Raw genomic sequence first — 21901 nt, 5'->3', positions numbered from 1 at the left:
AGTGTTATTGCTCATTTACCTTTGTTTAAATCTGGGATAGAAGTTTCTAGGCCCAGATGACACATGTGCTTTAGGATAAAGGGGCGTGGAAAGCGATTTTCCTGCTGCGTATGCTGACCCCAACTTCGGCAGAGCAGGGCAACAGACTGCGTGGACTGCCAGGGCCGCCAACACTCAGTGGTATGTTACCAGAACCGCGGAAAAATAATGGATAATATGTTAATAATTTCAATTCACTTTATAACCTTAGCCTTGATAATAATTTTCTTATTAGTTCTTATAATACATCTTTTTTGTCCCTGTGAATGTCAATCATGTAAACTGCCGTTGTGTTCTTCTACTGATTCCTTGCAACCTTAAAATCGGTTTATAGAATGTTTTGGTTTTGTAAAGTTAGTTAATTTTAAGCATGACATGTTTGTTAGAGATGTTGTTATCTATATGCTTGTTAACTGAAGATATTTGTATTTGTTAAAGATATTGTTAGTTACATGTTTATTAACGGAAAATTTATATATCTGTTAAAGATGTTATTAGTTATATGTTAGTCAGAAATATCGTTAGTTGTCATGTTGCACGCTATTTCTATCCTTTCTTTCTCTCTCTCTTTATATCTCTATCCTTTGTGCCACCACGAGGACAGCAATGTCAAGCCATGGGGCAGTGTGAGAGACTGTATTGCCTCGACATTGATGCTGCACCACTACCACTACCTGGCCTCAACATCCTGTCCCGTGAAGGAGTACGCTCTGAAGGAGATGAATTGTCCCCGAAGAAACCACCATATCCGCCTGAAGCCAGGACAACATCATCCTTGGCAGTGCCTGCCAAGCTGCACTTGCGCATGAACCAGGTGGAGAAGACATGAGCACCTGGAGGAACACGGGGCGACACATATGACAATGAGCTCCATGGAAATGGGCGGACTCTTTGGAAATATTGGGGACTTGGACAATAAAAAGACTGCGTACTCGTCTCTCAAGGCTCAGAGCTGGGATTTCAGGAGAGACCGAACCAACAGGACGTCACTGGATTCATGGTGGTAACTGATTTTGCTGCATCTCTTCCGTTTGCTCGCTTAGGTATTCTGACTTTTTCTTTCTTCTTCCCTCTGTCCTATCGCTATTATTGCTTGTTATAGGAAATAGGGTTTACAAGGTTGCATGGTATCTAACCTCGTTTGTGTCTTAAGATCACTACTGAGATCGTTTAAGAACCCTCCCTGATATTGGATCAGGACATGCCTGAGAAAACATCATCAACTGATGAACGAAAACTAATGTCACTAACCATAGAGATGGTTTGAGAGCCATGATTCACCTGTAGGTCAAAGGACTGAATGAAGTGCTAAGGCTTGGACAATAAGCCCAAGCCAGAGTTGACCTATAGATGAATCCTGTATGTTTTATAATTGACAAGCATTGTATCAATAGGTATTGTACTAGAATTATAACAAACCACCTGTCCGGATGTAAAAGGTGGGAATATTGAAACCTGAACAATAGGTCTTGAACCGAAATTGCTAACTCAGTATGTAGTCATTAGTGAGATATGTATAGAAAATGTAACTTAAACATCATAAAACATGTATCCTTCTTTGTGTGTGTAAACAAGGTAACAAGGCCACAATAACAGGGCCACAGAGACAATTGTCTGGCCCTGTGACCTGGTGTGTGACCTTGCTCATAAATCACCTAGATAAGCTGGGAAAACTCCCTTAGTTTTTTCCCTGAGCCTCGGCCAGGCTCTGGGAAAATCTAACGTGAGACTGACTCCAGATATTTCCGCTTAAAACAAAGGTGCCAGCTATTCTGGCTTACTGATTTCAGGTATATAAGGCTGGGCCCACTCACAGCGACTTTGGAAGCCTCACCTACGGGTGGACGCACCGCGTAGGATTTCCCACTTGCCGGGACAGGCTCTCCAAATCCTCGCTGTAACCGGGGCTGCCCAGCGTCTGCGGATCTGGATGATGATGATAATATATGCAAGTGGTGATGTATTTCTCTTAATCACTATTCTCTCTCTCTCTTGTAGTAATGATTTGATGCATTACCCTGTATTTTCCTATTTGTTTAAGCGCGCTACTTTGTCTTTTCTTACTGTATGTTTTCTATGTTATTCTGTTATATTATTTAGTTATTTCTAGTAAAATATGCCTGCTCTTTTCACTCTGGTGTCTGAATTTAATTAATATCCCTGATCAGCAAAACAATATCACACATCTGAGTTATTTTGCCAAAGTTTTCTCCATGGGCAGCAATATGCCAGCTCCAGGTCTAGTTGCAATGCATGCTGCCATCCCAGCAGCTATACACCACAGCTGTATCAGGGGTTGTCCCTAGAGAAATGGGAGATGCTGTATGTGGGACACTGGTGAGGTCTGAGCAAAACTCACCCTCCAAGGCAGCACTGCAGCATGTCAAATGCATATGCCAAGAGGCTTTGCAGCCTCTGTCATTGTTGTGGATTAAAATATTAACACAGTAATGATTTAGCAGCAAATCAAGATTTATTAATGACTAGCAGCACTTAATCATTAACCAATTTAAAGATTTACAAAATAATTCAGTAAAATATGTTAAAATTAAAATAGCAACTTAACTACAGATTCAAAGATGACAAGATTCACACTAACTTACTATACGGTAACTATACAGTATCAATACATATATACATGCGCATTCACAAACACAAGACATGCAAACACACAGACAGACAAAAGTATTTGGATCCAGTAAACTATGTATGTCCCCACACTCATGAAAATAACTGTGTATACCCAAACACATCGGTAAGCAGAGCGAGAGTGGGTGAAAGAGAAGCTAGCTCAAAGTTAAAATTTCCCTCTTCTTGAGTTTAGAGTAAATACTCACAGTGCATTGGCATTCCTCAAGGGGCTATATTTGAGACTCGAGGGAGTTGACTTTGCCCTGGCCTCCCGTTGGCTCTAACAGCAGATGATACCTTAAGGTTTTTGGTACCTGAGAGGCGTCCCAGCTCAGGAGAGATGTTGGTCACAGGCTGGCCGTGGTCCAGGATAGCTCAAAGGGTCTCACTTGGGGTCGCTGCTTACAGGGTCCAAGATAATTGACTTTCATCAGGTACTTTCTCGCTCCAGCCCAGCTCGAACAATGAAGTATTCTGGTGTCTTCCACCAGTTGCACAAGAACTTGATGGATGTGCAATTCTGTTATTGTTCTCAATTGATAGGGAGAGCAAGAGCCAGGCTTGTCAAAGGGGTGCCTTGACTCTGGTTTACTGTCATTATCAGTGCTTATTTCCTCAGGCTGGTATGTGGCCCAGGAGGGGGTTAGAATCACACTAATCACTGAGTGGCCCAGGAGGGGGGGAGGAATTGCTCCACGACAGTCATACAGCCTTTAGCATAGTCTCAGTTATTTTCAATAGGCTTAAAGTTATTAGGGGCACCCTCGATGTCCTCTCCAGAGCTAGCCTCCCCTCGCACTGCTCCCCAGAGGTGAGCCCTGAGTGGCAGCAGCTGCTCTGTGCAAAGACACATACATGAAAGGAGAAAATGGTTGCCTGTGTGGCCTCCCTGCCTCACTTTGCAGGTGCGAGAGGTCCCAAGACATGCTCTGTGCACCATGCTCTATTAGGAGCTGGGGAGGAGTTTCTTAGACTGAGAACAAAAGGTGGTTAAGAATTAAGCTTTGGCAGGAGGGTGGCTTGAACCACACAGAGAATCACAGAATGTGAAAAGAAGGATAAAAATAAAATTTGCAACATTTTCCCAATACTTCATATTTCCCTGCAGTAACATTTATGGTAGAACAATACATTAGGCCCATGACATGAAGGCTGTAAGTAGAGGGACTGTCAGCAGTTTAAACTGCTTTAACTACTGCCCCTACATTTAGGTACAAACTGGCTGTGCCTTTTTGCAAACCAGAGTGAGTTCAGCTCAGATCTGTGCCACAGGCAGGTATCTGCCAATGCAGGAGTGAATCAGTAAAACAGTCTTGTCTTTTTTTCCTTCCATTTCCATGTCAACTGACTTTTTTTTTTTTTTTACTTTTCAGTCATTACAGAAGCAATTGAAATCCCACATTTTATTGGATACAGTTACCTCACATATGATAATCCAGATATACTGAAAAGGTAATGTCCTGTGAACATAAATGATTGTGCTGTTTGTTTACCATTATAATGCTAGGAGCCTCATGTGGGAGGATGTTGTATATTTAAGTGTTTTTAAGCTGCATCTGCCATATTTCTAAATTTCAGGAAAACCTATATTTTCTATGCATATGCTTATGGCTCATTTTGTTATAATATCTGAGCATCTTACAACCTTTAAAGAAATGGCACGCACAGCATACATCTGATATGGAGAAGGACTGGTGTGTGCTTTCTGAGAACAAAGAACAGACATACAGAGCCCGTATCCATGAAGAGACTAAGGATTTTAACTCCTGCTTTAGCCTAAAATGTAGGTCCTCAAACTTCTTTTTGGCTGCTCTGTACCCTAGAAGATGCTCAAATTCCAGCAAATTTTGAGTTGTTCCAAAAAATTCCTTCATCTGCCTGTATTTCAGCCACTGGCTAGGGAAGGCTTTGCAAATGTCCTCACTTGCAGCTTGGTACCTCTCACCTACCAGGACTTTCTGATTTGTCCTTTTTATGTGTCTTCCACTAGCCTCTGAGGGCAACAAACCTACTGGACATTCTCTTGTTCGACTGGATTTCATGCAAGGCTTGGGGAAAAAAAGTATTTTCTCTTATTTGTGTGGAGTAACCCAGTAGCTATTGTGTTTGGGATTCCAGAGGGCCAAGTTCAATTCCCCCACTCCAAAATGGTGGAAATGGGGATGTGAACCAGAATCCCTCACAAGCCAGCATGTAGGTGAGTTGCAAGACAGTAACCAGCAAGACCAGCAGAGAAGAAATACTGCCATCATCTTTTAGGTTTGTTTGAAAGAAGACTGTCCTAGTTCAATATTTTACTATTATTTCCTTCTCTTATAGGGTATCAGGATAAAGAACAAATGTGTTCATGAGGTTTAAAACCACAATGAAGGAAAGTCTTTTGATGTGGAGGGAAGACAGTCAACCTAACAGTGATTTCATTTCTCTAGGCCTTCAAGAAGCAGCATTAATATTCAGGTAAACTATTACTTCCTTATTTTTATTTCATGCAGTACACTCAGTGCTCGAAGGAATCACCACCACATATCTAGTGCACTTGTCCTCTGGTATATTGTAAGACAATTACAACCTCAAGGTTTTGTTCAGTGATAGGTCCTGGTTTTGTCTGGAAAAGGATGTGAATTGAAGAGGTAACATGCTGCAAACTTGGCATCGATCCTGCTCCCACCCTCCATAAAAATTCTTAAAACATCAGATTTTTAGCATGGTTTTCTAAAAGTCACCCTATGAGGGTACGAGTACTGTCAGTAACTCCCCTCATGCCTCTTGAAGCACTTGCCATCTGTTTTGCTGATCAGGGATATCAATTAAACTCAGACACCAGAGTGAAAAGAGCAGGCGTATTTTACTAGAAATAGCTAAATAATGTAACAGAATAATACAGAAAACATACAGTAAGAAAAGACAGAATAGTGCACTTAAACAAATAGGAAAATACAGGGTAATGCATCAAATCATTACTACCTGAGGGAGAGAACAGTGATTAAGAAAGATCCATCACCACTTGCATACGTTACCATCATCCAGATCCGCAGTCGCTGGGCAGCCCCGGTTACAGCGAGGATTTGGAGAGCCTGTCCCGGCAAGTGGGAAATCCTACGCGGTGCGTCCACCCGTAGGTGAGGCTTCCAAAGTCGCTGTGAGCGGGTCCAGCCTTATATACCTAAAAATCAGTAAGCCAGAATAGCTGGCACCTTTGTTTTAAGCGGAAACATCTGGTTTTCATCTCACATTAGGTTCCCCCCAGAGCCTGGCCAGGGCTTAAGGGAGAAGCTCAGGGAGTTTCCCTGTTGGTCTAATTAATTTATGAGCAAGGTCACAAGGTCAGATAACTGTTTCTGTGGCTCCGTTATCTTGCTCACACATAAAGAAAGATAAAGATACATTCAAGATAGACATGTTTTATGATGTTTAAGCTACGTCTTCTATGCATATTTCACTAATGACTACATACAGAGTTAGCAGTTTCAGTTCAGGGCCTGTTGCTCAGGCTTCAGTATTCCCACCTTTTACATCAGAACAGTTGGTTTGCTATAACTTAGTATAATACCTATTAGCACAATGGTTATCAGTTATAAAATGTACAGGATTCATCTATAGGTCAACTCTGGCTTGGGCTTATTGTCCAAGCCTTAGCACTTCACCATCTCAGTCAAGCAGAGAAGGTGTAGAGGTTGCAGAGAGAGTGCGGGTCAAGGAAAAACCCTGCTGATGCCTGTGCTCACTGCAGGCTCACTCTTCATCTGGCACCGGAGAGTGCACATGGGAGCAGGACTCGCACCTTCTCAAACCCCAAAAAATTCTGAGCTTCCTCACTGTTTCACAAACTAGGAACTGATTGCAGAAAAAGTGCATTTTGTAAATGTCTCTGGGAGAGCCTGTCTTTTCAAGATGCTGGGTAGTAAGTGGCCAGTCTTTTCTGTTTTCTAGGCACAGTGCATTTTTATTAGAGTCATTGGTATCCCCAAAAGACAAAGACACACAAAGGTTTTAGACTGAAACAGCTGAATTTTATTGATATATCTGTACATTCTGCATGCATTTAGGAAGGTGTAAAATTAAGATCCCAAATTAAAACTCTCATAAACACTCACTGCATACTAAAAGGGAGCACCAAAGAAGATAGTGAAAGGACAAATGCAGAAAATAAAAGTATTATCTTCTTTCAGAAAGAGTGATCCTCATGCTACTTTTGCAACTTTTGAGAGGTGAGGTCAGAATATCCAGGACTGTGAACTTGAATTGGTCAGAAGTATTTTCCTGCCCAAAATATGTTATATGTGTTCTGGTCCAGTTTGAAATTCAAAACACACCTTTTCTTTCCCATTTCCTATGGCTTAGCAGAGTAGGTTCCCTTTACAGTGTAGCTGCTGCTGTAAATCCTTTATGTTGTTCTCTGCTTCTGTAGAAGTTTATATCACTATTGTAGGGGATCTCCATTCATTAGGGATATGAATCTAATTTTTGTAACCAAAGGTCTAACACTTAGATACAATCCTGAACACCCAAATCCTTCTATAGCTCTCGACCTAGACTGGTATCTGCATCCTGGGTAAAAGGAGATGCTTGTTTGAGCGTCTGGGGAGGACTCAAATTTAGGACAACTGTTTTGCTCTGGGCAGCTCATGACTTAACATACTGTTCTCAAGTACCTAACCCTGACCATGAATGCAATTCCAGATTCAGTCTTTTCTGAAGAAATTATGATGTTGTCTTTAAACTCTCAAGCTTGGTACAGGCAGAAGGCCAGAAGCAGCAGCTTAGACTAATTCATCCTGCTTATTTAGGCAGCTGAGCACCCAATAGCTCACTCTGTTGTAGCATCTACTTCCCCTTCATGACAGTTGGCCCAAGTGTCTGGGACACAGAAATTAAGATGCCTGAAGTGTAAACACGATGGAGGCATTATGTCCGCTGAGTAATTTTAATAGCAGCAAACACAAAGAAATAATCAGAGATGCAACTGAAGCAGAGAACTTCATGATTATCTTTGCATTTACATCATTAAGCTTCATCCTTTCTAACATCACAGGTCTCAATCTTTCCTATATTTCAAATGATTTGTAGATCTGTTCTAGGTCGCATGCTTATTTGATCTTGTAATAGTTTATTTATTAACCATGTGTCCTGGTTTTGGCCAGGATAGAGTTAACTTTCCTTGGGCTGAGAGGGAGCACAGCTAGAGGCCAGGTCCTGATCGATCATTGGAGGATTCCATATCATGTGACGTCATGTTCAGTGTATATAGGCGGACATGGGCTTGCGCCATTTTTGGTTTTCTGGGTCGGTGTGGCGGGACTTTTCTGGTGCAGTCAGATTGCTGCTGAGTGGGGGGCGAGCTGCGTACCTGTTGCTGTGCTCAGTAAGCCACTGCTGCATTTTACCCGTTTTGGGTTCACATTTGTCAGCTGTCCCTTGTTACTATTAGTAAATTCTTTTTCTTATATTCAACCTACGAATTTTCTTCTTTTTGTCCCTTCCCTATTTCACCGGGGAGGGGGGAGGTGAACGGCTGGCCACGTGGCAATTGGCTGTTGGCTGGGTTCAAACCACAACACCATGTTTGCAGCCTCCCACTCATCTCTCCCATTAATCATAGCTACAATTTGGGCAGCAGTATTGCTTCTATAATGGTGAATGGCTCTTTCAGCAGTGGCTGGTGACACAGAGTCAAGGCTGTTTGGTAAGTGGCCACACTTCATCTCAGAGGTGCTGTGGAGATGCCCTGCCATTAAAGGTGCTGGCTGGGATGGGTTAGGAGTTGAGTTGAACTGTTAGCAAGTTGACTGTTTCAGGATGATGTACTCAAAGATTATTGTATTAGAGGTGACAGTGTGTGGTGGTTTGACCTTGGCTAAATGCCAGGTACCCACCAAGTCGCTCTATCACTTCCCCCCCCTTCCCCTTTTTTTCTCAATAGGGCAAAGAAGGGAAAGAAAATAAGATAGGAAAACAAAACAACCGTTGTGGGTAAAACAACAGCAGTTTTAATATAAGCAAAGCGAAGCAAAGGTCCGCACGCGGAAGCAAAAAAAGAAAACAGATTTATTCTCTACTTCCCATGAACAGGCGATGTCGGGCCTTCTCAGGAAGCAGGGCTCTGATATGCGTAGCGGTTGCCTCGGAGGACCAAGGGTGACCCCACCCCCTTCCTCCTTTCTCCCAGCTTTATACTGAGCAGACGTCATATGGTCTGGAATATCCCTTTGGTCAGTTCGGGTCAGCTGTCCTGGTTGTGTCCCCTCCCAAGATCTTGCCCACCCCGTCCCACTGTGGGGGGGGAAATGTCGGAAAGAGCCTTGGTGCTGTGTAAGCACCACTCAGCAGTAGCCACACCACCAGGGTGCTATCAACACCCCGCCAGCTCCCAGCATAAAACACAGCACCATGAGGGCTGCTACAGGGGAAAACCAATTCTGGCTCAGCCAGACCCGATACACAGTGCCAACTCTGAAACTTAGCACAAGCTTCATGTGGAAGCCTCTGGTCCTCAACAGCCTGTTTGTGGGGAGGTGTCTCCAGGTGGTCCGGGGGGGGACGACTGCAGTATGAGAAGGGACCAACACCATGGGGTGCACTGTGGTACCCCCAGCAGGTACACAAAGAAACAGCGAGTGTCAGCTGCAAACCCTGCACCTTAGTGGGAATCTGGGCACAAGCTTATTCAGCTCTTACTGATACTATAATTTCTGCAATAAATAATTAGCAGCCTAGTTTATTATCTCTTGCTTATCCCCTCTGTACTTTCAAGTGCTTAAAAACTGTATTTAAAAACCACAGAGCAACCTGTAAATTAAAATTCACCTCTGAGGTATGCTAGGAAGCCTAATGGCATTGCTGGGTGTGTAGTCTGCCAAGCAGGAACAGACATCCATGTCAGTGAAGAGATTTTTCATTGCTGCCTTTCCCCCAGGTGGCATGAAGGCTCTGCATACAAACAGGCAGCACATGAGGGTCCTGGTGGGATGCATCTCACACCTCATGCTTTCAACTGATTACTACATCTTGCTGGTGGAGGATGCCGCCAATGGGAAGAACATCAACGTGTGGGACCAAGTGATGAGAGGAATCCCAGTGCTGAAGACCCATCGTGTGCTTGCATGTGTGGCTGAGTGTGAGCTGGCTACCACAGCCCTCTACAGTCCACCCACATTTGCCATCTGCAAAATTGACAGAGCCAAAGGGAAACCCTAAAAAAAAAGAACATTTTTCCCTCTCCTTTCCTCTGCTGATCAAACTGAGTATTTTGTGTAGGAACTGCCTGCTCTACCCATTAAGCATTTAGTGAACTCTAAAGATTGTGCATTGGTGCAAATGGCAAAGAAATGTGTGATGTTATGAGTAGCTCACTGACTGTGCTGTGGTGCATAGATTATCTTTTGTAATATCAAAGAGAGCAGTCTTGAAACACCTGTATTCATTCCACCCTGCAATGGTACAGTGATTGTACTGTTCAACAAATACACCATCAGGCACTGTATCTATGTATTCAAATGTATGTCCCAGAATAAGTAGTTCTTCTTACCACTCTCTGGTTTAGCTAAATTATGCTTCATCTTGTATAAATAACAGCTACAGTGAATGGCTTCAAAATGTTGTTGTTTTTTGAGAAGGAAAGTTCCTAAAGTCTCCTTTTTTATTGCAAGCAACAAAATCAATAAACCAATTTTGTAGAAGTAATTTTATACTTGTATATTTTTTATAGCAGTGAAGGGAAGTTGCTACAAGTATACTTGAAATTGCTAATGTACAGGGACCTGTAATATAAGACATTTAGTTTTAACGTTAGACATCACTTGTATTTTATTAGCTTGTATTTTTCCTGTATTTTACTGTAATGTATATAATTTCATTTATATTTTTTCCTAACTACCCTCTGTAGTCATTACCCAGTTACCCACTTGTAAGGTGTTTTGAAACCTTTAACTCCTTGCCTCTAAATCAACAGGCCAGAATAACTGGCAATTTTCTTTGAGCGGAGACATCTGATTGCATCCTCCTGTTGGGTTCAACCCAGAGCCTGGCCACCACTCAAGGGGGAAAACCAAGGGAGTTTCTAATAAGGTTAAACACTTGGGTTCTTAATTCTTAATATTGCTAAACAAAGGAAGTTGAATACACAATACAGATTTTACTAATCAAAGCAAAATGATTTCTGTTTAAGAAAATTACAATTGCTAAATCATAAAAGTCATAAATCAAAGCCAAAAGCATATATCATATACCATGAGCCATTTGCCATTTGTCATTTACCACAGATCCACACCTGATCAATATCGACTAAATTATAGAGAACTCCACACTCCTCAGCTGCAGCTGGGCTGCATCTCACACACGCAAAACAATCACACAACCACACAAAGGGGCCCTTACACTTATTACACAACATAAAATGACAAATACTACAAACATCAAAACACCATTAAGAATATATAAAGCCATTGCTTGTTGATTATGTGGTGTGTCCAGAGAATTCCCCCTTCTTTGTTTTTAAATCAAGGCTTTTGGTGTACTGATGTCCTGGTTTAGCTAGGATAGGGTTAAGTTTTCCCAGCAGTGGGGGGGAAGCTCTAGCCGGGTTATTCAATACCATGCTGACGTCACCTCCGGGCGCCCAAGCGTGGGAGCGCGGGACAGTCGGTTAACGCGTGTGTTATGCCATCTCTCTGCTCTCACTGCTGTATCGGTAGATATCTTGCTCTGTTCATTGTTATCACTGTTACTGTTATTGTTATTGTTGTTGTTTGTTTTGTTGCTGTTGCACTGTTGTATTAAACCTCTCCTTATCTCAGCCCCGGGGTTTGTATTTCACTCCCTTTGTGGGGGAGGGGCAGCGGCCGCGTGGTCTCAGACTCCAGCAGGGACTAAACCACCACAACTGACCATCAGAAAGGTTTAAAGTTAGTCCTTTTAGAATGGACAAGGGACTCTGCATTGCAGTGTCAGCACCTTCTGTAAAAACTGCCGCTTTTGGTGTTCAGGGGAGGCCAGACGGACGAGCGCGCACTGGGGGCGTGGTGCAGTCGCTGCGCGTGGGCAGGGGGAGTGGGCTCGGGGAGTCCCGGTGCCGCCACCGCCAACTCCGCGCTTGCAGGTGGGGGGGTGCGAATGCTGAGTACAGCCATGAGCGATTGCCTCCAGTATACCTGTTGTAAATGAGTTTTGAAGCCTGTCCTCATTAACGCTTTTCTGTAGTTCTTTAATAACAGAAAAATGCAGTCCTTCCCAACGTGGCTGACATCCTGGCTCATAAATTACAGGAGCAACAATCTTTCTCGCCATGTCCATATCCACTTGCGCCAAGGCTTTTTGCCTCACTTTCACCCATGGATCATCCCCAAGTAAGGGAGGAGAGAGGCCAGGTTCTCTTTTAGGATCTACAGGGTCTGGGTCTAAAGGATTATCACAGTCAAAAGACCCAGCATATAAAGCTTGCCAAAGGGGTACAGAACATGTGTCCTTGCCCTCTGTGTCCTCAGATAAATCTATTAGTAAATGTCTCAATGCTTTGGGGCATGCCAGCGACTTGTGAGAGTCCCCATCAGAGTCCTCATCGGCAGGTAGTGGACATGTGGAAGGGGCTCGCGGCTTTTCTGGGGGTGTCTCAGCCACAACTGTAGGATCCGTCCGAGAATCGGATCCACTAGGTGACATGGCATCAGCTGCAGCTGCCGCAACAGTCCGATCACTTTTTAACTGTTTCAGGGAATCATTTACCAGTTGCCATGTAGTTAAAGATGATGCAGCAGGGACCCCATTCCTTTTGCACCAAATAAGCAAAGTGCGTATCACCTTTTCCTCATATTTGATTCCCATCTTCTCCAGAATTCTTATCAAAATATATAAAATAGACTTTTTCTCTGCAGAAATTTTCGCCCCCATCTTAGTCCCCAGCTGCTCACCTTCTATCCAGGTGCCTTCAGTTACTTGTCCGGACTAGTCGGCTCACCCTCTGCTGATCGTAAAGTTCAGCTGGGCTCCGCTACCACTGCTCGGCTTCCGCGGTCCTCGCTCTGTCCCAAATCGAGTTGGGATTCGCACATTGAGGTCACCAGTTGTAGCGGCCAAAATAATGAGTCAGAGTGTTCTTCTTTCTTTCTGCAGGGCAGGGGCTGTTTATTTTTCCAATAGTACATACTTATGCTCTTGTTAAAGCTCTTACTTCATAATTAGCAAATCAGCAATCAGACAGCTATCAACCTTTTCTCCTATCAGCATCAGACCACTCTAACACGCGCTGTGCAGACCAATCACCCTCTCGTTCACGTGCTGTTCACGCAGCGGTAACTTCTCACAGTTCAGTACTTTGCCACAGCTCAGTGTTGCAGCTGTCCGTTGTTTTCCTCTGCCACCTTGGCACAGCTCAGCAGTTTCTTATCTTTCTCCCAAGGCCTGTTTCTCATCAAAGCCTAGCTGCTTCTCAGAGGCTGTGCAGGGCTGACAGGCCAATGTCGACTTGCCTCTCTCCCACAAGTTTGCAGACGACACCAAGTTGGGTGGGAGTGTTGATCTGCTCAAGGGTAGGGAGGCTCTGCAGAGAGATCTGGACAGGCTGGAGCGATGGGCTAAGGCCAACTGGAGGAGTTTTAGTAAGGCCAAATGCCAGGTGCTGCACTTGGGCCACAACAACCCCCAGCAGCGCTACAGGCTTGGGGAGGAGTGGCTGGAGAGCTGCCAGTCAGAGAGGGACCTGGGGGTGTTGATTGACAGCCGGCTGAACAGGAGCCAGCAGTGTGCCCAGGTGGCCAAGAAGGCCAATGGCATCCTGGCTTGTATCAGAAATAGTGTGGCCAGCAGGGACAGGGAAGTGATCTTGCCCCTGTACTTGGCACTGGTGAGGCCGCACCTCGATGACTGTGTTCAGTTTTGGGCCCCTCACTACAAAAAGGACATTGAATAACTCGAGCATGTCCAAAGAAGGGCAACGAAGCTGGTGAAGGGTCTGGAGCACATGTCGTACGAGGAGCGGCTGAGGGAACTGGGGTTGTTTAGTCTGGAGAAGAGGAAGCTGAGGGGAGACCTCATCGCCCTCTACAGCTACCTGAAAGGAGGTTGCAGAGAGCTGGGGATGAGTCTCTTTAACCAAGTAACAAGCAATAGGACAAGAGGGAATGGCCTCAAGTTGTGCCAGGGAAGGTTTAGACTGGATATTAGGAAGCATTTCTTTATAGAACAGGTTGTTAGGCATTGGAATGGGATGCCCAGGGAGGTGGTGGAGTCCCCATCCCTGGAGGTGTTTAAGAGTTGGGTTGACATAGGAATTAGTGATATGGTGTAGTTGGGAACTGTCAGTGTTAGGTTAATGGTTGGACTAGATGATCTTCAAGGTCTTTTCCAACCTAGATGATTCTGTGATTCTGTGAAAAACAAATACTGGGACTTGTTAGAAATAGAAATAAACAGAAAAATATATGGTGGTACCAGCATGTAACGTGCACCTGTGTTCTGCCCCCTATTCAAATCACACTTCAGAAAAACTGTCTGTAGGCAGCTTGCAGAGGAGCTGGAGACATGCATGGCTCTCCTTTCAGGACAAGTGAAGTTTTTTTTGGCTTGGGGATCCCCATGGGTTGAGAAAAACCTGTGCCTGTGTCCTGGTTTCACCTGGGATAGAGTTAATTTTTCTTCTTAGTAGCTAGAATACTGCTGTGTTTTCAGTTCAGTATGGGATTTGGTATGAGAAGAATGTTGATAATGCACTGATGTTTTCAATTGTTGCTAAGAGATCAAGGACTCTCTAACTTCCCATGTCCTGCCTGTGCGCAGGTGTACAAGAAGCTGGGAGGGGGCACAGCCAGAGCACTGGACCCAAATTAGCCAATGGAATATTCCATATCATGTAACGTCATGCTGTCATGACTCGGACTGAAAGCCCAGAGAATCACAACGGTTCTGTGATCACATTGGGTTAAATTAAGGTGAAATGACACCAAATGACCAGTTAAAATGTTTTACTTGTGGTAGAGAACAATTTAAACTTCTAAAAGGATAATAAACGATGTGGTCTCTTATAAATCTATAGGAAAGGAAAGGAAAGGAAAGGAAAGGAAAGGAAAGGAAAGGAAAGGAAAGGAAAGGAAAGGAAAGGAAAGGAAAGGAAAGGAAAGGAAAGGAAAGGAAAGGAAAGGAAAGGAAAGGAAAGGAAAGGAAAGGAAAGGAAAGGAAAGGAAAGGAAAGGAAAGGAAAGGAAAGGAAGTCAAAGAAATCTGGATCACCACTCCTGGATCCAGCATTGTCTCAGGTCCAGTAATCTTGGGTGGTGGGTGCACATGGATCTAGCTTTGATGGTGGGTGCACACACAGCAAAGTTTCCGTTGCCTTTTTAAGTTCATCTTATCAGCTGATTATCATACTAGACGAGGAGAGGAAGGTATTCCACAAATTCATTTCCATGAGAGACGAGGAAAAAGGTGGAGCAGGGGTTCCAGTTGAGTCAGTGGTCGTTGCCCAGCTTTGGTTTTTCCTCTGTTCCCAGAGATCTTATCAGTCATCCCAGAAATGATCACCTCTATCAGTTCTTGTTACCACTTCAATGGTGAAGGTGCAAAGTCATTAGCAAGGCAAGCATGGTGTCTGGCTTGCACAATAGAGCCACAAAGGCTTAGTGGTACTTGTGCTTGAGGAGAAACACCTGGTTTCACTCAGTCCATGTCTGCCCCTCTGAGGATTATCTAAGGAGATTGTCAGTGCAACTGCAAGGGAGTGGGGGGTGCATTCTTCGATACACTCCTGCTTCCTTTGGTGACATTCCTTAGACTAATCCAAAAGCCAAAGCTTGTCCTTGAGGTTTTCTGTGTCAATGAATGTTTGAGGCATTTCTTCCTTCAGTTCCTTACACATGCCCAGTATATAGAGGAGAGTCAGACGGGAAGGAGGGGGTTCTCTCTCGCTTCTGGGATTGTGTTTTCAGGATCTTGGCTTCTCTGGGATTGCTAGCCAGGAACGGGCTGGGTATTGGTTAGCAGGTGATGAGCAACTGCATGGTGCATTACCTGTTTGTACTTTATATTTTGTTATTATTGTTTTATTTTATTTCAATTATTAAACTGTTTTTATCTCAACCTATGAGTCTCCTTACCTTTGCCCCTCCAATTCTTTCTCCCATCCCCTGGGCGGGGGAGAGTGAGCGAGCGGCTGCGTGGCGTTTGGCTGCTGGCTGGATTTAAGCCACGACAGTATGGTCAGGAAAATGCAGGATAAAGTATTTGATCAAGATGTAGCTTTAAAATGAAAGTAAATGGAATTTTATGCCATGGGATGTAAAGGGGAAATGTGTAAAGAGTTTGAAAAGGGGTAAAAACTAAAATCTGTGGAGTCTGAAGGTCTTGCTGGCTGCTCACTGCAGCAGCCCTATGGCAGTGGCTGGGACACAGCCTGCACTCGGGTTGCATCTCAGCCGCTGGCTGCTGGAGAGGAAAGAGTCACATTTTATGTGCTTGGGGGGGGTGTTCCCAAACAGTAGTGATCTGTCCTGACTTGGTACGGGGTAGTGACATCCAGCCAGCAGTACCTCTAGTCCTGGTGGACCTGCTGTGCTGCCAGTGACGGGGGACAATGCTGGTCCAGAAACTGCATCCGTCTCCACTCTGTCACATGTTCCTTTTCTTTCCCATCCTTTCATTTCTGTCACAGGGTTTGGGGAGGGGCTCCAAGACAAACATCTGGTGAGAGAGGTCTCTATTTTAAGGTAATTTACTGCAGAATAACAGACCTTTTGGTACAAGGTCATACTTCTCCAGAACAAAAACTGCTCTTTGAAATGGGGTGTGTGTGTGTGTGTGTGTGTGTGTGTAGGAAATACCTCCGTTTTTGCTGTGGAAAAGCAAAAGCAACAAACTGCAGCTCCCCAAATGCCTGTTCCCAATTATGTGTATCACCGTGAGGGAATTTGGAGCTGGCAGACCGAGCACAAGCGGTGAAGCTGCATAGTGCTGGCAAGGCTGGAGGGGGGGAATAGCAAGGATTCTGTGGGGCTTGAGTCCTTTAAAGAAAAAAATCATCCTTTGTGGATTCTTTTAAAGATAGATTGGGAATCTTCTGAAGAGGGGAGCATACCCACATTTACTTTTCCAGTGTACCTGGTGAAGTTCAGCTGTGCCTCCAGACAGGGGTTTCCATTCAAGGGGCTGAGCAGGAAATAGGTGCCAGAAATGCAGGAACATCTGACAAGATGTAGAGGCTTGGCCACCCCCTGATGCTGGGCTGGGGAAGGAGAGGGGAAAGGCAGATGGTGCGTGGCAGAGTGCTTAGTCATTTTCCCAGGAACTGGCTTGGGATGTGCTGTTTACTGTCTCCGAGGCTGTTTATTAATCATGTTATTTATTGCTTGAGCCATATCAGATGCTCAGCATGACCCTGGTGCTGCAGGACGAGCTCATGTCCATTGACAGAGCCATGTCCTTTTTCTGCAGGTACCTGTGCAAACAGCTGGCCCATCCTTGTGGGCCATTTCACTGGGAGGAGCTGCAGGGCACAAAGACCACCCACCCACCAGCCATGGTGTCCAAACTCTGACTCCCCAATGTCCAGGACAGGCCGTGTGTTTGCTGCAACAGGCACCTCCAGCGCTTAAAAATGCATAGCAGCTTTTTGCTGTGTTCCTTGGGGGCAACAGCGCTTGGGCACAGTCTTGGGTGTTAAAAACACAAACTCCTCCATCCACCCCCCAGCTTTTGAATTTGGGGCACATGCTGTGCAACTTCACGAGCTGTTGCACGAGCGCAGCAGCTCTGCAGGCTCCAGGCCCCCCACCTTTCTCCCAACCCTCCAGCCCCCTGGAAACAGTCCCTGGCCGGTGGCCAAATGTCCCTATGCAGCCTGGGGAAAACAGAGTATGGAGGTTTGAACTCAGCTGGCAGCCAGACACCACGTGACCAGCCGTTCACCTCCCCCTCCCCACTCTGGTAAAATAGGGGAGGGACAAAAGAAGAGAATTCGTGGGTTGAATAAAAAGAAAGAATTTACTAAATATAACAAGAGAACAACAGTAACAATAGTAAGTTCAAAAAGAAAATGGGTAAAATGCAGCAGTGGCTTACTGAGCGCGACGACCGGCACCCCACAGCAACAACACACCCGACGAGCGAGGGACGAGCAGACAGCGAGCAGATGGCGTGGGCGAGAGAGAGCAAACGAGAGAGCCCACCTACCTGGGCATGACATCACATCATATGAAATACTCCAATGGAAATTGTGAGAAACGCTCAGTTGCCAATTATCAGCGGCTCAGACAGGATGCGGTGTGAAGCACTCTTTATTACGTTCTTGCAAGACCGGGCGCCCCATCAGGTGGACGCACCTAACAGCCATCATGCAATGGTTTATATCCCTTTCTCCCAACCGCCAGTTCCCTCCCCTGATTCCTCATTGGCTGAGTACTACAGGGTGTACAGACTTCCCAAACCGCCTACCGATACGCCCCTTCATGTATGTGTTCATACATCGCATGTTCATGGAAATGAACCTTGGCTTTCTCCAGGGCGGAGAAGTTAATATGCATGAGCTCATCACGCAAGCGTACTAAGATGGAAAAGTTCGAAATTCAGGTTCCCCAAGTCTTTCCGTATCTGCATCCATCTAAAGCCAGTTCCAAGTACTGGGTCATCACAGTTGACAAAAAGACCACTTGCCTTCTAGCCCTAGGCCAGGGATTTCAATGGTTGTGAATTGCTCTTGTTGATTGCTTTGGTGAATCGCTCCTGCCCTTCCCATCAGGCTTATTATGCGAAAACAACATTCTTTCCCTTACAATGCCCCCCTGTTTTTATTTATACTCTTGTTGCTTTTCGCATATTCTCAGAGTATTGTTCTATGAACATTTTTCGAGTGTTGACAACATGATTTTACATCTTTTCTCTGATGACAAGTCATCTCTTGCATCTTCATCTCCCTCTTCCTCTAGTAACAGCATCTTGCCAAGATAGGGGGGGTGGTTCCAGAGGCATCTGTTTTGACAAGGCGGTTTCAATGAGATGCTGGACCAATCCTCGGACACAAGGGATTATGTAGCATCCTACAGAGACAGTGGAGAAAGTAGGTGGTATCTTGACATCCTTGTTCTTCCCCAGTCCGCACATGCGCAGTAGAGTCTCTCGAACTTTCCCGGGCTTTCTGGTGTTGCTGGGGGCTTCTGACAGGGGTCCCTCCAGTACTTTTCCATTGCACAATACCAGTCCATAGGAGTCCGTGTTTACAGAAAAAGAACTCCGAACTGTGGGCATTCGGAAGGAGTCCCTGCAAGAAAATGGACGTGTGAGCAATCCTGCATATGGGCAAGACTGGCAAAGCCTCAGCTTTGGCAAGGATGTGATGAGGGAATGACCCTGGAAGAATGAGGAAGAACCCAGGAAGTTAAACAACTTCAAGGTGTTGGCCTGGGCAGAGAAGAAGTTTGTACAATGTCGATGTGGCAGTTCTCAGCCAATCAGAAGAGAGCTTAAGGAGCATGTGCAAAGCTAACTGTCCAATCAGAAAGAATTGTACCATGTGATTGTACCTTGTGATTTTCACCTGCAGTATAAAAGGCTGGTCTACCATATTAAAGTTGGCATTGCTTAATCACCGTGTGATCATACGCATGTCTTTATCTCCCATATTTGGCACCAAAACATGGGCCACGAACAGATTAGCACAAGTCTGAAAAGGACTCGATGATGTGCAACTAACTACGGGAAAGCCGGTCGAAATTTATCCAGACGCTGCCCCGGTGTCTGAAGGTGAGAATCAGCGCGCTGTAACTTTAAGGCTCCGCAGGACGGCAGCCAGGGATCCGCGAGAGGCGGCGGCCGGGGAGGAATGGGGTCTACGCTTACCAGGGATGAGCAGGCAGTAGTGAAACTCCTCCAACCTATCCTCTCTGTGAGAGGGATAAAATATGACAAGTCCGCGTTAGAAGGCTTGTTAAAGTGGAGCCGAGAGAAGGGACTTATCCCCAGTCCAGGGCTTATATTTGAAGCCACTACCTGGGAAGCCATAGGGAAACATCTATGGGACTCGGTTAGTGATGGAGGAAAATCAGCAAAAGAAGTGAGCGGTTACACCACGTTGTGGAAATTAATCCAAGAAACATTGCAGGAGATGAGTAGTGAGCGTGCGGCAGCGGCGTCTGCCGCTGCGGCCCTCGGACCAGCCTCTAATCTTGATATATCAGCCACGCCGCCGCTGCCGCCGCTACTGCCCTGCCCTGAGCACCACCGGAAGGACGGTCCGGCCCTTTCCCCCCCCTCAACCCCCTCGTCCCGGAGCGATGTGGGAGGGGGGTGCTCTACGCTGCTTGCGGCTCCTGCCATGCTGGGTCAGCCGAAAAATCCGTTTGTCTCATCGATTGTGCCGCCAGGGCCGCGGCGGGCTACAGGAGCTAGACCCAAAACTGTGCAGGGAGGAGCTGCAAGCGCCGGAAGTGTATCTGATGCCAACCGGAAAGAGACTGAGAGACCGGAAGAGACTAGAGACCCTGATAGTGGGCGGGACTCAGATGAGGGCGTGAGTAGCAAGGACTTGTACCCGCCTCCGCCTCCCTCACAAGGCAACACCACAGAAGAACACACCCCCGCCTCACAAGTCGGCTCTTCAAACACTGAAACTTTACTCCTGCAGCTTATAAACAGCCTGGAGAACCTGACTGTATCACAGGGAGGGAAGATGGAGCAGAGACCATATACCTTTTCGTCAAATACGGAACTACAACCATCTGCTCCTCCTGATCCATCGCTCGAATATTCAGTTCCCGTGCCTGTTACTAATTCCTTCCCTTCATCTTCATCACAAACGGTGACTGCGTTCCCACCATCTCATCCTGCAGCTTCACATCTTTTCTCTTCACAGATGCAGAGTGCCTCTGTAGCTACGCGCCGATGGAAGGGAATTATTAGAGATGCTATAGTAGAAGGATCCTTTATCCCAGAAAATGTACAAGCCTTTCCAGTTTCTTTTAATACTGTTACTGGGGCCAATGAGTGGGATCCCTTAGATTGGAAATTGCTGGAAAAGGCTAGGGCTTCAGTAGTTCAAAATGGTCTCCACCATCAATTAACCAAGCAAATCATTAACTATATCTTCTCGTCATCATTGTTAATCCCAAAAGATATCGATCAAATAGCGGCAGTTATTTTAACTCCATCTCAAAAAATGCTATTCGAAAGCGCGTGGATGAAGTTAGCTAACGATGAACAGGTTTGTCCACAACAACGGGGTGATCCCCTTCATCTTGTCCAAGCACAAATGCTATTGGGTACAGGGCCTTTTGCTGCAGTAGATCTACAGGTCAATTTTTCTAACGAAGTGCTACGGTTATCACAGTCAATAGCCTGTCAGGCCCTAATGTCTGTACCTGATACGGAAGGAAAGAAACAGGATAAGTTTGTAACAGTAAAACAGGGACTTAATGAACCTTTTTCAAAATTTGTAGATTGTCATTATGACTCTCTAGAACAACAACCTGACATGACCCAAGAGATGAAGGAAAACATGTTTAAGTTAATGGCTTTCGAAAATGCCAATCCATCTACTAAACGGCTATTAGTGACCCTCCCACAGGGAGCATCTGTGGCTGACATGATTGAATTAGCCGACAGAGGAATGCAACAGGCCAATGTTGCAGTCTATGCCACTGCAGTGCGTGAAATGGTTGCACCATTTTTTAAGAATGAGAGAGACAAATGGGGGAAAAAATGCTACATTTGTGGCAAGGAAGGTCATTTTCAAAGTCAATGTAAGAGCTCAACAATTCAAAAGTGGTGTGATAAGTGTCGGAAGGACAATCATTGCACTTCAGAATGTAGAAGGCTTTCGGGAAACTTGAAGAAGAGCGCGATTCCCCCTCGCGCTCAGACACAAATGAGGGGTGTATGGCAAGCTCAACATCAAGAGCAGGAGGTGGTTTCCTGTCCAATATCGTCTCCGCCACAGCAGGGAGTGCCAGAGTGGACGTGGAAACAGCAGTAGACATTACAATACAAGATCAGAGGGTCCACTTAGTAGATGGTAATGTAACAGGACCGTTAGGGTTTGGACTGAGTGCTCTCTTAATAGGGAGATCGTCAACGACTCGTCAAGGCATTCAAGTGCTATTAGGAGTAATTGATGCAGATTATACTGGTGTTGTAAAAATAATGGTTCAAACTTTAATACCACCTGTGTTTATCCCTAAAGGTAGCAAAATAGCTCAGCTTGTGCCATTTAAAGCTTGTGTTCCCAATGTAGGAGAAGGTAATCGAGGGACTGGTGGATTCGG

General features: G+C 45.3%; 1 protein-coding gene and 1 pseudogene across 1 annotated transcript in view; both read left to right on the top strand.

The window, feature by feature from the left end:
* The window catches only part of LOC141917622 (pikachurin-like), an 85683-nt pseudogene extending 75819 nt beyond the window's left edge, over positions 1-9864 (top strand).
* The window catches only part of LOC141917621 (uncharacterized), a 45516-nt gene extending 23904 nt beyond the window's left edge, over positions 1-21612 (top strand). Inside the window, exon 2 of the mRNA XM_074810953.1 lies at positions 19054-21612. Coding sequence (XP_074667054.1) covers positions 19465-21612 — 2148 coding nt within the window. The 5' untranslated portion in view covers positions 19054-19464. The remainder of the gene's footprint in view (positions 1-19053) is intronic.
* The last annotated feature ends 289 nt before the right edge of the window (positions 21613-21901 follow it).

This window comes from Strix aluco, chromosome W (assembly GCF_031877795.1).
Source record: "Strix aluco isolate bStrAlu1 chromosome W, bStrAlu1.hap1, whole genome shotgun sequence".
Taxonomy (NCBI): domain Eukaryota; kingdom Metazoa; phylum Chordata; class Aves; order Strigiformes; family Strigidae; genus Strix; species Strix aluco.
The sequence above is the reverse complement of the archived record's forward strand: the minus strand, read 5'-3'. Positions and strand labels throughout refer to the sequence as shown.